General features: G+C 48.5%; 4 protein-coding genes; 2 read left to right on the top strand and 2 right to left on the bottom strand.

Moving 5' to 3' along the window:
- Positions 1 to 87: 87 nt before the first annotated feature.
- On the bottom strand, positions 88 to 960 carry GSTUM_00011013001 (60S ribosomal protein L37; the record flags this gene model as incomplete). XM_002841652.2 has 4 exons in its annotated part: positions 88 to 564; positions 633 to 735; positions 863 to 881; positions 944 to 960. 4 exons carry the CDS (start codon positions 958 to 960, stop codon positions 410 to 412), a joined length of 294 nt encoding a protein of 97 aa, XP_002841698.1. The 3' UTR covers positions 88 to 409.
- Positions 961 to 1,345: 385 nt separating this feature from the next.
- GSTUM_00011012001 (uncharacterized protein) lies at positions 1,346 to 3,911 on the top strand. XM_002841651.2 has 4 exons: positions 1,346 to 1,717; positions 1,791 to 1,907; positions 1,986 to 3,098; positions 3,178 to 3,911. The coding sequence occupies exons 1-4, from the start codon at positions 1,662 to 1,664 to the stop codon at positions 3,185 to 3,187; spliced, it is 1,296 nt and encodes a 431-aa protein (XP_002841697.1). The 5' UTR covers positions 1,346 to 1,661; the 3' UTR covers positions 3,188 to 3,911.
- Positions 3,912 to 5,017: 1,106 nt separating this feature from the next.
- On the top strand, positions 5,018 to 9,613 carry GSTUM_00011011001 (uncharacterized protein). XM_002841650.2 has 3 exons: positions 5,018 to 6,522; positions 6,579 to 6,998; positions 7,060 to 9,613. The coding sequence occupies exons 1-3, from the start codon at positions 5,078 to 5,080 to the stop codon at positions 9,191 to 9,193; spliced, it is 3,999 nt and encodes a 1,332-aa protein (XP_002841696.1). The 5' UTR covers positions 5,018 to 5,077; the 3' UTR covers positions 9,194 to 9,613.
- Positions 9,614 to 14,429: 4,816 nt separating this feature from the next.
- GSTUM_00011009001 (uncharacterized protein) overlaps positions 14,430 to 14,945 on the bottom strand; it is a gene marked incomplete at its 5' end in the record, with an annotated part of 1,013 nt that continues 497 nt past the window's right edge. The window contains 3 exons of the mRNA XM_002841649.2: positions 14,430 to 14,487; positions 14,555 to 14,637; positions 14,704 to 14,945. The exon at positions 14,704 to 14,945 is cut by the window's right edge and continues 497 nt beyond it.

Raw genomic sequence — 14,945 nt, 5'->3', positions numbered from 1 at the left:
GTTTTGATGCCGGTGTGGTATTCAGCCTCCAGATATCTTGTCATGGTGAGTAGGTTCGTCTATGGTCAAGTAGATTGGCCAGGTGCTGGCGAAACAGATATAATTCTCTCCGCCAATGCCACACGAACATACACCCTTGCAAATCCCATGCGCAATCAGAATCGTATTTACCTCCCTCCATTCAATCCCAACAAAATTACCATATCCATTTCCTGGGATACTTATATCTCGTGCGCAAGTTCACAATAGTGACAAGCGTCAATTTTATTTTTAATTTCAGGCCGTTCCCTTTTTAACACCCTATTCCGCAGAGGAAATTTCTCACCCCTTTACAGAGAACCCGCAACCCGGAAAAAAAATTGAATAATAAATGCAAGGAAGAAGCGGAAAATAGAAGGGTTGTTTTCATCTATTCGACTGTATCGGCGTTGCTCTGGGGCCCCCGGGCGCCTTTGGGAGCGCCAAGTTGAAATCGATTGCTAAATCTGCGGGAGACGGTCTTGAGGTATCTCATGCGGCCAGTACCGGTAGTCTTTCTTCTCTTCGCCTTCTCAGACCAGTTGTCTGAATTCCATCCAAAAGTGCCCGTTAGATAGCTGGAAAGGGGGAGAGTATAGAGGAGGAAGACGTACATTTCCTAACTTTGGCGGCAGGGTATCCACAAGATGCACAGGTGTGCTTCTGGATGTGGAAGGAACGACGACCACAGCGACGGCACAAAGTGTGCGATTTGTTCTATGCGGAGAGTAAGGTCAGTTCCGTAGATCTCATGGTTTGATAGAGCAGCCATTGGCCGAGAATGAGGTAGTTGGTGTTTTATTTTTCGCTTTCCAGAGAGAGAGAGAGAGAAGGGTCAACTAACATGGCGTTTTCCGAACGAACTGTGGAATTGTTAGCTTTTTCTGTTCTCGTAGAAACTGGGTTCCGATCTTGGAGAACTCACGAGGTTCCTTTCGTCATTTTGGTGGGTTGGTGATCGTGATGGGTTGCTGAATCGTGATGTTGGTGTCTGTCAAAATTTCGGTGTTATCCTCAAAGTCGATCTGGCAGTGTGTGGTGGTGGGGATTGAAGCGAGTGGGCGCCAAGCAGTTGGCAGTCGCAAGGGTTTTAGCCCTATACATTGCGACTTGTGATAAATTAGTCTATCATACGTATGGTAGCAGAGTAGATGACAAGGCGAGAATATTATGTAATCTATAAAGCCACATCCCTGATTCAGCCACAAACGCGAGCTTCAGGCTTGGCTACTCTTTGTGTCCCGCGATTTTGGTAAATCTTCTTTTGGTAGTAAAATACAAAGTAGCCTAAGGAAGTCGATTGTCGAGAGAAACGACTGCCGTCGATGTGAGAGTGAGCGAGGCTAGGCTTCTGGTCACCAACAGCTGTCCTCTTCTAACCTCTACCCTTCCCCTTCCTTTACCCTTCCTTTCGTTACAGTCCACATCCCTTTCCCACCACACCCGATCCCTTCCTTTTTCCCCCATCCATCCATCATCACCGCCCCCTTGGGCGTTCCAACTTCCTGCGCTCACTCTTCCCAACAACATCCCCTTTCATTGTTTCTTTCTTTCTTTCTTTCACCAATCACTCCGCGCAGCTTCCTGGCCTTATTTGAGCGACAACTTGACACCCGCGGAGCGCAAATTCAAATCATAATAACATGTCCGCCGCTGCCGAGAATGCCGGAGGTGATAAAGCTCACTACAAATCTTACAAGTCCGTTGCTCCGAGCCTTTCCCGTGTGCCTTGCATTTTTCCGGCGATCGCTAACATAATGCTTCATCAATAGGAAGAAGTATAAAAAGCTTCGCTTTAAGTTCGACCAGGTCATGAAACGCTCGGATGAGCTCTTTAAGCAGGATCAAATCGCGTCCGCTGCAATTAGGCGTATACAAGAAGAGAATACGTGCGCTCAATGAAACGCCTCCACTTATTTGCTTGTATAAGCCACCTTGTAATCCGGAAGCTAAATTATGTGTTGTAGGCGTCTTCTGGATCTTCTGGTTGACTTGAATTCGTCCTCACATGTTCCCAAATCTCGTCGCTTTAACATCGGATCCCCCTCCGGTGCTACTCCGACCCGTTTTCTTTCGCCTACGCTACTTGCTGCTATGGGAGAATTGGATGAAGAGATTGCAGGCCTGGCTGGTGACAATGATGTGGAACCGATGCAGCTGGAGCCAGGCCCTGTTAACGGTAACGATGCAGAGGCCGGAGATCAAGATGACAACAGCACTGATGACGATGATGATGATGATGAGGACGACGAAACTCCGCCAATACAGCGCCACGGTGCGAAATACAGCGATGATGAGGATGAGGATATGGACGATGATGACCGGGAAGCTTATCTCGAGGAGATACGTGAAACGAACCACAGGCGCGGAATCCCCGGGACACCGCCGAGATACATTCGGGACAAGCTTAAGGCTGATGCAGAGAGAGAGAGAAAGGAGGCTGAGGAACAAGCTAAGAAGGCCGCTGCTGAGGTTGCTGCGAATGGCGTCAATGGTTCTGCACCTCTCGTGCTCAAGCAGGAGCCCGTCGACGAGATGCCTGAAGGTGTTCAGGAACCCGCCCCTCATACTCCTAATAATCGCAATCTTTTGGTGTTAGAGAATACTTATCGTCGTGGCACTACCCCGCCTTACTTGCGCAATACCAGTCCCTTCTTGATGTCTGTTGAGGAGGAGGACGCCTTCTATGCCAATGTCGACGAGAATCTCAATGGGGAGATACCCACTTTGCCGGAAATTGTCCACACCTCTCCTAATGCTAGCAAGGGGGAAGGAGACCCACGAAACCCCATGAGCGTCTACTGCTGGTTAAGGAAATATCAGCCACAAGTCTTCCTGCAGGAAACCGAAGGTGAGAGGAAGCCCGGCAGGGGTAGGGGCGGCGGCAGACGCAGGGCCGCTGTTGATGCTGATTCCGGGGATGAAATGCCCTCCGGTGCTAAAGCTGCTGGGAGTAAACGCAGACGTGGTGAGGATGGTGAAGAGGCCCCAAATAGAGGTGGACGAGGTCCCCGCGGGGGCAGAGGAGGCAGGAGAAAGCCTAATGAAGGTGGAGAACCACCGGTGAAAAAGCAGAGGAGGTTGGTAGCGAGGAACTCTTGAAGGAACCCTATACACATTTTTTCTGCGAGTGGGAGACCTAACCGATCAATGCAACAGTGTTGTCTGATAGCTAGGAAGCGAATTGGATCTTCGTTTCGAGTTCGAAGAGCGTTAGAGTTTCTACAAAAAAAGGAGAAAGAAAGCATGGGAGGTAGTGCTTTTGGCCTGAGGGAAAGTTTAGAAGGAATGGGATGGGTCCATTTGCTACACCCCGACCTAGAAGGCATCACATTTTCTTTAGCCTTTTCACTCCTCGCACCTCTGCGATTGGGTCAGAGTCTGTTGAAGGTCCATGTATTTCAGTCCATTTCCCCCTTTCTACACTGCCTCCGCTCGAGTCTCTTGTCTCCCACTTCTTACATACTCGTGAGGAATCTCCTTTTTTTCTTTTTCTTTTTCACCTTTAGGCTGGAGTTTTATGGAAATATCGTGCGTGTAAATCAGCTTATTCGTTCTTTTGTGTGTTGTTTCTTGGTACTTCATCTTGTCATATCAGTCAGGGGTTGACCGTTTCTTTCTTTTTTCCCCTCCACACACAAAAAAACAATGTTTGGGCGTTTATTCTTCGTTCTTGTCTTCTTTACAATAATAATTCCGAGAGCGGGGAGTAGGATGCGGAGAAGGTGGGGGGGTTTCCTTGGGTTGAAATGTATGATACAGGTAGTGGGGTCTATGTTTCGGTTTCTTTCTGTAGCTGTAGGAGCAGGTGGAGGGGGTGGAGGGAATGATGGATGGAATAACTTAGACATTGATGTAGGTTTAGCATATGGTATCGTAAATTTTGCTATTAATGGGCTGGACTAGGGGCTTTTCGAAATCTTCGGTGTCAGGCTTGTGCCCGAGTGCGCTGAGAGCTGTGTTAAGCCTTTGGAATTTGGTTGATTGTGGATTACCTACGAGAGGGATTTTGGACTCGCGGTAGACTAGCCTGCCATGCTCGTGTCTTCACACCAAGAATTGGCAAATCCAGGGTTGATACACGCTCTTACCGTATACACACTGCAGGCCATGATGCTGTTGTAGACTACTAAAATGCCGGCTACCACGTTTTCCGACTTGTGCTCGGGTGTTAGTAGGAATCGAAAAACTATTTCTACTAATCCCATTTAAGCACCGATACATGAAGAGATACGGGTTATATTTTTCGATTTTTATGGACACAAGTCTATCGCACTGCATTGATGCTTCTGCTCTACTGATATTATATATACTGTATGATACCCCTTACAGTACAGTAGTCGGAGTCCGCACAGATTGCCGTACTTTACTCCAGACAACTCCGAGGAGGATTGATTGCTGCAAGTGACCCTTCGTGAGTGCTGTGCTGATTCAGGTAGCACGGGTGATGGCCATTAGTCACGAGTGATACCGGTGCCTTGGGCGCAATTGGAATTAGTCACCAAAGTCTACCCCTGGCCACAGTAGAATTCCTGGGGTATGAGTCTAAATTCCCAAAGGATTGTTCCCTCAGTGCACGAAACAGTGGAGGAAGGGAAAAAAAAGTTAATATTTTCCCGACTTGTTGGCAGTAGTTCATCTGTATAGGTAGAACATCCACCCAAGCTCTACCGTCGGGAGAAAGGTGTGTCATTTCTAGCCCCATCTATCGTCGCCCCGCCACCCCACCGGGATACTCTGAAAGGGAAAAACCTTAGGTGACGTTCAGGCACACAGCTTTCTTCATAAGCGACGAAAGCTTTCTCCCCTTTCCGCCCCTCATCCTGTTCTTTCCTCTCGACCCCCCCTCCTTCTCTCCCCTTTCACCTTTCACTTTTCACCTTTGCTCTTATCTCTTACCCCCCCCTCCCCTTTTACTCCCCTCTCGTTCGCTCCTTTTTTCCTACGACCTCTCACCTCATTCGCCTTTTCACTTCTCGCTCTCTGAGGCCCTTACCGCATCTCGTACGGAACCTTGGATTCTACCACAATTAATAGAGACACAATCCAACCAATAATCATGGTTACCGTCGAGCCAACTCCCTCACAACCGCCAAGTCATAGTTCTGCACCGTCAAGAGGCACTGCTCGTCAGCGTGCCGGTAGAGTTCCTTTTCTCGGTATTGGAAGAAGTCAGCAGCAACAACCACCCGAAACTCCCGCACCTGCCGAGCCCCGACCACAATCTCACACAGGACAACCCACAATAGCAGGTTATCGCAGGAGGAGATATGGGAAGGGTAGAGGTGGTGGTAGTGGTAGTAGTTTCGGTAGCGGGTACTCGTCAAACAGAGATATCCAGGAACTGGTTAATCATGAGAATGGCGTGGAGACTGATAAGAGATCTCAGGCATCGGGCTCTACAAATGAGGAATTACACTTCGATATGGCTTCGGTGGCGCCCAGCACATGCGATGGTAGTGGACCCATCGGAACTCCTAGTACTATACACGGGGTAGACGAACCTAATGGAGCCCCATTATCTGTCCACAGTTCTACTGCTGCTAGCTCCTCTTCACATAATACCGTCCGGAAAGGGAAGGGGAAGGAGAGGGCTGTCAGTGAGACAAATAGTACTACTGATGATGGCTCGGTGTCCCATAAGACTTCGTCTCGCAAGAGCAATAAGCCCAGGGGCCGACGTTTGTCTCCACACAAGCCGTTTGGGGGGCATCTATCTTCCACTGCGAACTCTGAGAATTCTGCCTCTACATCATCCAATACCTCTATTGTTGGCTCACCTGATGAAAACCGTCCAACCCCGAAACTCTCTCGTGTGCCACCGCAGAGAGAATTCGGAGGGCAATTGACAACAGGGGAGGACTCCGTTCTTAACGGGAAACTTCGTGCGGAGGCAACGGCCTATCAACCCGGGGAGTCGACAGATCAGTACCTTCCGCCACATCTTCGCGGCGTCTCCCATAATATAGACAGCAGAGATCTTTATTCTGATTGGGGACCCCCAACAACATTATATGATTCCACGACTGCAAGTGTTAGATCTAAAAGCACTGTGCCTACTGGTGGACGCGGGCGTGGAAGGGGTAGTCGCCGCGGACCGCAAATCCCGCATATTCCATTGGCTGATGGTAAGCCATCTCCTAGAATCATAAACATGAGACCTCATACCAACGAACACAAAGGTCCTGAGAACATTAGCACCAGAATTCATAGGGAAATTACGAGTGGATCCTATGAATGTCTAGTGTGCTTTAGTAATTTAACTAGAAGGGCAAAGGTCTGGAATTGTAAGTGCTGTTGGGCAGTATTCCACTTGGATTGTGTCAAAAAATGGGCAAAACAAGGTCTGGAGCAGACACCGGCCGGACCAGTTGGTGCCGAATTTTCACCGACATGGAGATGCCCGGCTTGCAACAATCATGAGAAAATAGTACCAACTACCTATTCTTGTTGGTGTGAGAAAGAAGTCCAACCAGAGTCTACCAATTTTCTCCCCCCTCATAGGTATGTGTTACCCATTCCGTGCAACACCGGTTCAATTGCTGACTTTGCTTTCATAGCTGCGGCCAAACGTGCGGAAAGAAGCGGGGTTTGCCCAAGGACTGTCCCCATGCTTGCGATCTTCAATGTCATGCTGGACCGTGCCCCCCTTGTCCTGCGATGGGACCTAGACAACCTTGCCATTGCGGCAGAGATGAAGTACAGAAGCGCTGTATTGACACAGTTTATGAAGGTGGTTGGAGCTGTGGGCACGCCTGTGGGGACAGTTTGCCATGTGGCAAGCATTCCTGTCCAAAACCATGCCACCCTGGGGTCTGTGGCGATTGCCAAATACCGGAGATGCTTAAGTGCTTCTGTGGAAATAACACCAAAGGAATCAAGTGCAGTGACAAACAGGAGCCGGTCGAGAGTACGATCAGCGATATTCATGGTGTCGAAAGTTGGTTGGGTTACTGGAACTGCCACTCACCATGCAATAGGTTTGTACTTCGTTTCCTTGATCCTATAAGCCCCTTACAATGCACTAATTAAAGAAAATAGGTATTTTGACTGCGGTAAACATACTTGTCAGAAGCCTTGCCATCCTCAAGATGCGCTCCCCGCCCGCTGCCCTCGCTCGCCAGACCTTGTCACTCATTGCCCATGTGGTAGGACCAAGATAAGTGAAATTCTTGAATCGCCTAGAGCCAGTTGCGAGGCAGACGTCCCATCATGTGGCAAGGCTTGTGGCAAGATTCTTAGGTGTGGCCATGAATGTGACAAAACCTGCCACGAAGGCGAATGCCCTGTTTGTGTGAGGATAGTTGATATCAGATGCGTCTGTGGCAAGACCATTTTAGAGACCCTATGCCATCAAGGAGAACCAGGCGAGTCCCCTCGGTGTATGAGGGTCTGCAAAACGCTCTTGAATTGTGGCAGACATGAGTGTGCAGAGCGGTGTTGCTCTGGAGAATGGGGGGCTCATGACCGGCTGAATTCAAGGAGGAAGATGAAGTCATATAACCCAGGCCAGTCTAGCAGTGATGGATTCGAATCAGAACATATCTGCACACGACCGTGCGGTCGGCCATTGAAGTGCGGAACCCACAGCTGCCAGATGCTTTGCCATCGTGGGCCGTGTGGCACATGCTTGGAAGCTAGCTTTGATGAGCTGAGCTGTAATTGCGGAAGAACAGTCTTACCACCTCCGGTTGCTTGCGGTGCAACGCCGCCTAAGTGCGAATTTCCGTGCACTCGAGATACAGATTGTGGTCACCCTAAGGTTCCTCATTCGTGCCATGCGGATGAAGTTAAATGCCCGAATTGTCCCTACCTTGTGGAGAAGGCATGTCTCTGCGGTAAGAAAGGGATCAAGAACGTTCCTTGCTTTAAGAATACCGTTTCTTGCGGAACTGAATGCGGCAAGAAGCTTTCCTGTGGTTCCCACAATTGCCAGAAGGTCTGCCACGCCAGCGGGGGCTGCGATGAGTCTTGCAAGCAACAGTGTGGAAAGGCCAAATCTTGTGGACATCCCTGCTTAGAAGCTTGCCACGCACCATTCCAGTGCCCGGAGGTCAAGCCATGCTCTACCACGATTCAGTTCACTTGCGCTTGTGGGGGGTTGAAGCAAGAAGCCAGATGCTGTTCTACAAAGACTAACCCTACTGGGAATAAGAGAGAGCTGAAATGCAATGATCAATGCCGCAGTCGACGTATGGCACTCGCTTTCGAACTCGACCCGGATCGCGAATCTATTCCTCCTTACTCCGAAGGAACTCTCTTTCACTATGCCAAAGACAGGAAATGGTCGGCTGCTGTTGAGGAGAAGTTCAGGGCTTTTGCTGAATCAAATCAGAAACGGTACACTTTCAACCCAATGAAGAGTGGCCAGCGTGCTTTCTTGCACTCTCTTGCAGAGGATTACGGATTCCAGAGTGTGTCTCAGGATCCTGAGCCCTACAGGAGTGTCATCCTTTTCAAAGGATCCAATAACGGCACCGCCCCAAAAAAGACTATTGCAGAATATATCGCCTCAAAGCCAAGTGCTGTCCCAACCAGCACCCCGGTTTCTATTCAGCAACTCAAAAAACCCCAACGACAACCCTACAATGCTATAATCCTGCAAAACATCAGAATCGGGCTTTTGAATGCTGAGATTGAAAGAGAGTTAGAACCGGTCCTAAAGGACACTCAACTCCGCTTTAACCTTCAGTGGTCTGGTGGCGACGACGTCTTGCTTGTCCCGAAAGCCAGCTCGTTTGGCAATGACCAAATCGATGTCGAACTCGCCGACGCCCTTATTCCGCAACTCAAGCGCCTCATTGCCAAGAATGGCTTGGCAGATAAGGCCGAACTATGCCTTGTTGGAAAAGACGGACAGATAGTCAATAGGGAGAGTCAGCCCAAGTGGTCTCTTGTCGTCGGAAAGTCTTCCCCCGCAGCTGGAACAAAGCCCCCTGCTCAGGCGAATGTTGGGTCGAAGAGTAGGTTCGACCTCGAGCACGGAAAGGCCGAATTAGCACGTAAGAGTGCTGAGAGCCTTAAAAAGAAGGAGAAAAAGAAGGGGAAGGAAGTTGACGTTGTGGACGATTGGGAGACTGCGGCTGATAACGAGGCGGAGGCTGCAGGCGGTGGTCTGGCTTCGTCTGTGAGTATGGAGGCTAACATGGGGGACGAGGTTGAGGGGCAGGTTTGAATTTCTTGTGGGCCTCCAACCGATTCCTGCATAGGGTTTCTGGGAGCGCTGTTGCATTCATACCTTTGATCTTGTTTCTTGATTTTTTCTAGTATTTTTCATTTTCCATTCTTACTCTTTACTCTTTGCGTAAGGGGAACGAGGATGCCGCCTGACTTGTTACGATCTTACGATACCACTGTACGTCAATAACCTTTTTTCTCTCTCCCTGTTCTTCGTACCTTACCCTCTCCTTTCTTTCAAATTTTTTTCACCCAAATATTCAGGTGTATATTAGAGGCGCTGGCGGAGTGTACTTTTTCACATTCACAAGGACCGCGGGATGACGAGTGGGTGGATGGATGGATGGATGGATGGATGGATGGATAGGGAAAGTTTTCAGCTTAATTCTAGCTAATCTTTACTCTAAACGTTCTTTCGTGCTTTGTGATTGAATTTCTAAATTTATGATACAAAGAGAGTAGCATACGCAGGCTCGTGGTGGAAGATAGAACGGAGTGCTGATAGTTTTACGATTTACGATCTATGTTGGAAGCATGCGATGTACAAGCTACCTCCGGAGGCGACATCTTCCGGGTTTTTTCACATTATAAAATGCTCATTCCTAACAGGTTCCCACTCACCACCATAACCTCAGAAGAGTATAGTGATCTTTTACATGACACAACTTGACCTGAGAGTTCACATATTATGGAAGGCTGTTTTACGGAAACCATTCCAAAAATTCTATAGAGCTCTCTAGAGAAAGACCAAAAACACTGCCAGGACAGGCAATTTGTATGGGATTTCTGCATGACGATACCGGTAACGCAAGCCAAGTCGTTTACTCCCGCGAGTGTTTAGTATGGTAGGTAGAGCAGAAAAAAATTGCAATTTCAGGTGCCGGGTTCCCTACGGTTCTCTTCCATCCGGTTGCTGTTTGGGAAGAAAATTCATACATACACTTTGTTATGGAAATCCGGTCGGGTATCAGTTTCTTTTGTCACCAAGTTCGTACTGCGCTAGCCAGCGATTGCCATACACTACCAAAAAGTCAGATAGAGTATGGTGGCTGCGGGAGATTGATTTATCGACCTAACTATGATACCTAATGAACGGAAACACAAAGATATTATTATAATAATATTATTATAATAATATTATTATGATATATTATGATAACTTTCTTTCTCCTATACTTGGCCTGACTCCCTAATGAACATAATATACATCTTAAGTGACGTTAAATAGCTCCCAGAGCATCTACCTCCAAGCCTGACCTAAAAACAGTAAGTAGGAGGCCGACACTAAATAACTTATTCCCAACATGTAACAAGCGAGTGAGTGGGCCTGGATTTATCTAGGCAGATAATGACAAAGAGCAAAGTATCATACCACCAAAGTTGGCCAAACTTGGCGAAATTTGTATGGGGGCTTAGCATCCTATATCGACCATTGAATGAGAATAGGTGGTGGCCTTGTAGGATAAATAAAAGGATTTTCCTTGCAAATATCTACTCTTCATAGTCCCAAACAATCTTGAATAATTCTCTTTGGTTTTTGGCTAGTGAATATACCAAGTTTTGCGGGAAAACGGGGTAATTTATGGGACAGTACTTTTGAATAGTGAGTATGATATCATACATCTATTATACTCATAGTCTGTTAGAAGGTGGCTCGCTTTTAGCGCCTCCGAAGGGTAGGGGTGTCTAAGTAGCGGCGCTAGGTAAGTATGATATCGTATGATACCTGCCCGACAGTAAACCCTTCTTATGTCATATCCAAACCCGCAACCCCCCCCCCCGGCCAGTGCGTGCCTGATTTACTCGACAGTCTACAAATTACATAGACTTTTCTAGGAGAAACATGTCAATTGGATGTCCTTTTTGTGTGCTGCTTACTGTGCGGAAGCAATCCTGCCTTATCTTTCTCCCAGACCTGCGTTTTGATGCTAGGGGTGATAACGTGCATGAGTAGGTACGGTAAACTGCTATCGCCGGATACGTCTGTGGGGGGCCGCGGTGTAAGCTGCTGGAAATTCTAGTGTGGGTTTGCGTTCGGCGTTTGGATGTTTGGCTTTGGGTACGGTATTACATATATATGACATACTACGGTCACTGAAACGATCCAACAGTCTTCTTCAACGGCTCTCTTCGATTAGTGGGGCCCTTGGCGTGGCCTTACAGTATATGGGATGGATAGATAACTGGGGGGGGCTGGCTTCGGGGTTGGATATATCACTACAAGTCTTCTGCAAGCCAACCGGTGAGGATTGGGTATGATACCAGTATCTGGCTGTTCCACGATCCAAGCATGACTTGGAACTTCCCCATCGCGCACTTGTCGACACTGCAAAATGCTTGTCTCGCCCGGGCCCTCCTTTTTCGTTACCGGTGGTCCCCCGGCCGCCTGTTAGGGGTCTGGGGATCTTGCTGCTAGCAGTTGACTGTCGATGCTCCCGATTTTTCTCCTCCTCCTCCTTTCCCTTGGCCCTGTGTAGGGGAGTTGAAGCTATATACCTACCAATGCTAGGACTGTGACATACTATTCCGATACCGGGGTTTTCTAGGCTTTGGTTCTCCCCGGGGGGAGATAAATCACCGGTATGCCTCGAGATGGGATACAATCACATGGTTTCAGAGGGGCGATGGGAAGATGTGGGGTACTGGTATGATAGGAAAACTCGTGCCTTGGATTTTCCGTTTACCCTCATCTACGAGTACCCGCTCCAGCTCTCCCAGGCATGCGGTTACCCCGAAGAGGGATGTATAGTAACATGCAGACACGTGAGCCCTTTTGGTGGTGACTGTTGGCATGCCCGTTCTAGGCGAGCCTGTGTGGGAAGGAGGATACGGAAGCAAATGTGGACCTCACACGATCCGCTTATGGTATTTTATTAGAGACCACTAATACAATGACGGGTGGGAACGGGGGGTGGCCTAAGGGGGCTTTGAGACGTGAAGGTTACTACGACTCATACTGACTAATATCCGGCATTCCATCTCAGTAATGCCCAGATCCTTCCAGGCCTTTCTTATGCATGACCTAATATGGAATTTCTTTATTTTTAATTTTCTCCCCGACGTACTGACACTCCTATTGCGCCAAGCTCTGGATACGAGAATAGTCTGCGAGTATCATAGCTTGCTGTTATTGGTATGTTTTTTCCCTTCGTGAGGTTGTGATTCTCCCTCATGCGGTGTGGGTTTCTGGTCATTCGCTAGACTACGGCTGTGCTTAAATACTATTAAAGGAGGCAGACTACTGTATTCAAGTCGGGTTGGGAAAAGTGACATAAGTTCCGACCCCGGATAGCGGGGTCATCTTTTCCGGTTGCCTATCGATAGCAAGGACCCTCCTTATTCTCTAAACTTCAGAGCTTTCTTCGCCGAGACGGGGCCGATAGCTCATCCCGAGCGCACAGCGGTTCTACATAGGCTCTATGGTTCATATGTGGGTTTACCAGGTATGTGGGGTTAGACTATGATTACGTCCTCCCGAAAGGCCGTGGGTTACTGCTGGGATATAAATCGAAGTTTATCCCCATATTCCTCCCTCAGATACATTAAACGTCGACCCCAGTAGGGCACACCCTCAGTTGATATAACCTCTTCTTCTCCCCCGGCAGTGTGCACACACGCATCAAATATCACTCGCTTCGAAGCCCGAGCTCCCAGCACCGAATGTATGTATCACAACCAGAAGCACTACACGTATGTAACACGAGCACTGACTCTAACCTCACAGCGGTGTCATGTGCAACGATCCCGGCCCGCCCCTTCCTCCCCACCAGTGCACATACGTGCGTACATAGATAGGGTGCTCCTTCAGTCTCCCTTAGTGCGGTAAGGAAGAAACATGCACGCCAAGAATCCCTACGAAGGGAGGGCGAGATAAGCTAGAAGCCAACCGTTTTCCCCCGTGGTGCTGAGTGGTTGCCAGCTTGGCTGCCACAGCCTCCGCTGACTCGGGTTGGGTTCGGGTGCACCAGGAATGCCCAAGCGAGTGATTCGTTGTGGAGGTCGTGGTCTGGGTGGAGGGAGAACGGACGTCTATTTTTATGCAGTAAGTTAATGTGGGCTTTTTGTCTCGATAGTTTTTATTATTTTTATCTTTATTTTTATGTTTTAAAATTGAGGGAAATGAAGTTGTCTGTAATACCACGCTCGAGTACTATGCCGTGGGTTGAGTTTCCCAGGTTATTTTTTTTTTGAGGGGGTGGGTGGGTTGTTGTTGTTTATCTCTCCTTCTTCTGACTTAGATGTTGATCTTTCGGCCGGGGCGGGAGGGAGGGAAACAAAGGGTTGGTTCGGGGGTAAGCTTTTGGTTCTTATAGGATAGGGGTTGGGAGGACGGAGATATCTGGCTCAACTTGATGCACCGGGTTGTAGTCGCCGGGTAGAGGAGTGGCAGTGGCAGTGGTTCGCCACGGGTGGGATGGTAAAGCTTTCCATGGATGTTGTCGTTGGCTAACTTTATGCAGCATTTCGTTAGAATCGTGCGCATCATGTCTAAAGTATAGTACCGAACCCCCAATTGAACAGAGAGGACCAAGGGGAAGTTCCATGCATGGTTCAGTCTTGGGGGGTTTTTCCCCTTGATTTATGCTTCTATCCGTCCCTTCGTGCGCTGTCTGCGCTGTTTATGTTTTAAAATAACCAAAAAAATGTAGGGTACCGGTGTTTTAATGTTATATCAGCTGTGCGGCAGTAATGGTGGTGGTGGTGTTGGGAAAAAAAAGCTTGCCTGCTTTGCATCTACCGGGTTATGGTATTTGCAATGTACAGTACTGTACAAGTACGGTACTCGAGTACTTGTACAAGTACATCGCTGTACTCGTACGAGCACTTGGAGCTCCTTATACAACAAGTACACCACGAGTACAGTACAGCACTCTAGCCCATCTGCCATCATTACTGAAATTGCAATGGGTGTGTATTCCAGTACTGTCTCTGCCTTTTCTGCTCGCTCTTGCTTTCGGGGCTTGGAATTGGAAACTGTAATATGGGTTCCTACTGCTGCAAGTGAATGGGTACAGTACCGATTCAGTACCTCATAAATTATCACCGGCAATTCGCCCTTGTGGCGCCCATTCGTGTGTTGTTGTGGGTGTGATACCGGTACTGTGAACCGTCAAACGGCTTTTTTTTCCCCCAAATTTAATGGCGAAAATAAGGAGTTGGGACACTCTGAGGAAAGTGAGAGAGGAAGTTGATCCGAACATCTCCCTTTTCTATATTTCCCTTTTTCCTGCCCTGAATTCTTCCCTCCTCCTCCTCCTCCTCTTTTCACAATTTCCAATCTTCTGGCGTCCACTTCCCCCCCACAGCCATCATCATCAGCATCAGCATCGTAATTGTCATCAAGTGCCTGCTTACCTACCCACCAAATAACAAGCTTATATCCTACAACCAGCAACCTGAGACCACAACCGCAACCACAACCCACATTTCTCCTTCTCGCACCTTAATACCCCTTGCCTTAATACTACACTAATTCCAGGAGACGACTGGGTGTGAGGAGAGAAATACACCTAACTGTTTAAAAGAAGTTTATCCCCCATTTCTGCCCTCTTTATTCGGGTATTCTTCAGTGATGCTGCAGGTACGTTGTCCATTTTCCCTCTCTTTTGCTGCGACCCGCGCGCCGTCCTGCCTGCGTCTCCCTCCACCTCCTCGGCCCTATGACGTTGGAATTCCTGCGATCCTTTTTTTCCCACAGTATTCGCGTTAACTCGCTGACATCGTCGTGCCGAACTGGGCATGGCAACCCA

The sequence above is a fragment of the Tuber melanosporum genome (assembly GCF_000151645.1).
Source record: "Tuber melanosporum whole genome shotgun sequence assembly, scaffold_79, strain Mel28".
NCBI lineage: Eukaryota > Fungi > Ascomycota > Pezizomycetes > Pezizales > Tuberaceae > Tuber > Tuber melanosporum.
This window is presented reverse-complemented; position numbering and strand designations above follow the sequence as displayed.

What these genes read in the sequence shown, in the direction of transcription:
- GSTUM_00011011001 (XM_002841650.2), top strand. Translation starts at nt 5,078, where the DNA reads ATGGTTACCGTCGAGCCAACTCCCTCACAACCGCCAAGTCATAGTTCT. An exon ending in AATTTTCTCCCCCCTCATAG is followed by an intron (nt 6,523 to 6,578) that starts GTATGTGTTACC and finishes TTGCTTTCATAG; the next exon opens with CTGCGGCCAAACGTGCGGAA. An exon ending in TGCCACTCACCATGCAATAG is followed by an intron (nt 6,999 to 7,059) that starts GTTTGTACTTCG and finishes TAAAGAAAATAG; the next exon opens with GTATTTTGACTGCGGTAAAC.
- GSTUM_00011012001 (XM_002841651.2), top strand. Translation starts at nt 1,662, where the DNA reads ATGTCCGCCGCTGCCGAGAATGCCGGAGGTGATAAAGCTCACTACAAA. An exon ending in GCTCACTACAAATCTTACAA is followed by an intron (nt 1,718 to 1,790) that starts GTCCGTTGCTCC and finishes CTTCATCAATAG; the next exon opens with GAAGAAGTATAAAAAGCTTC. An exon ending in CGTATACAAGAAGAGAATAC is followed by an intron (nt 1,908 to 1,985) that starts GTGCGCTCAATG and finishes TATGTGTTGTAG; the next exon opens with GCGTCTTCTGGATCTTCTGG.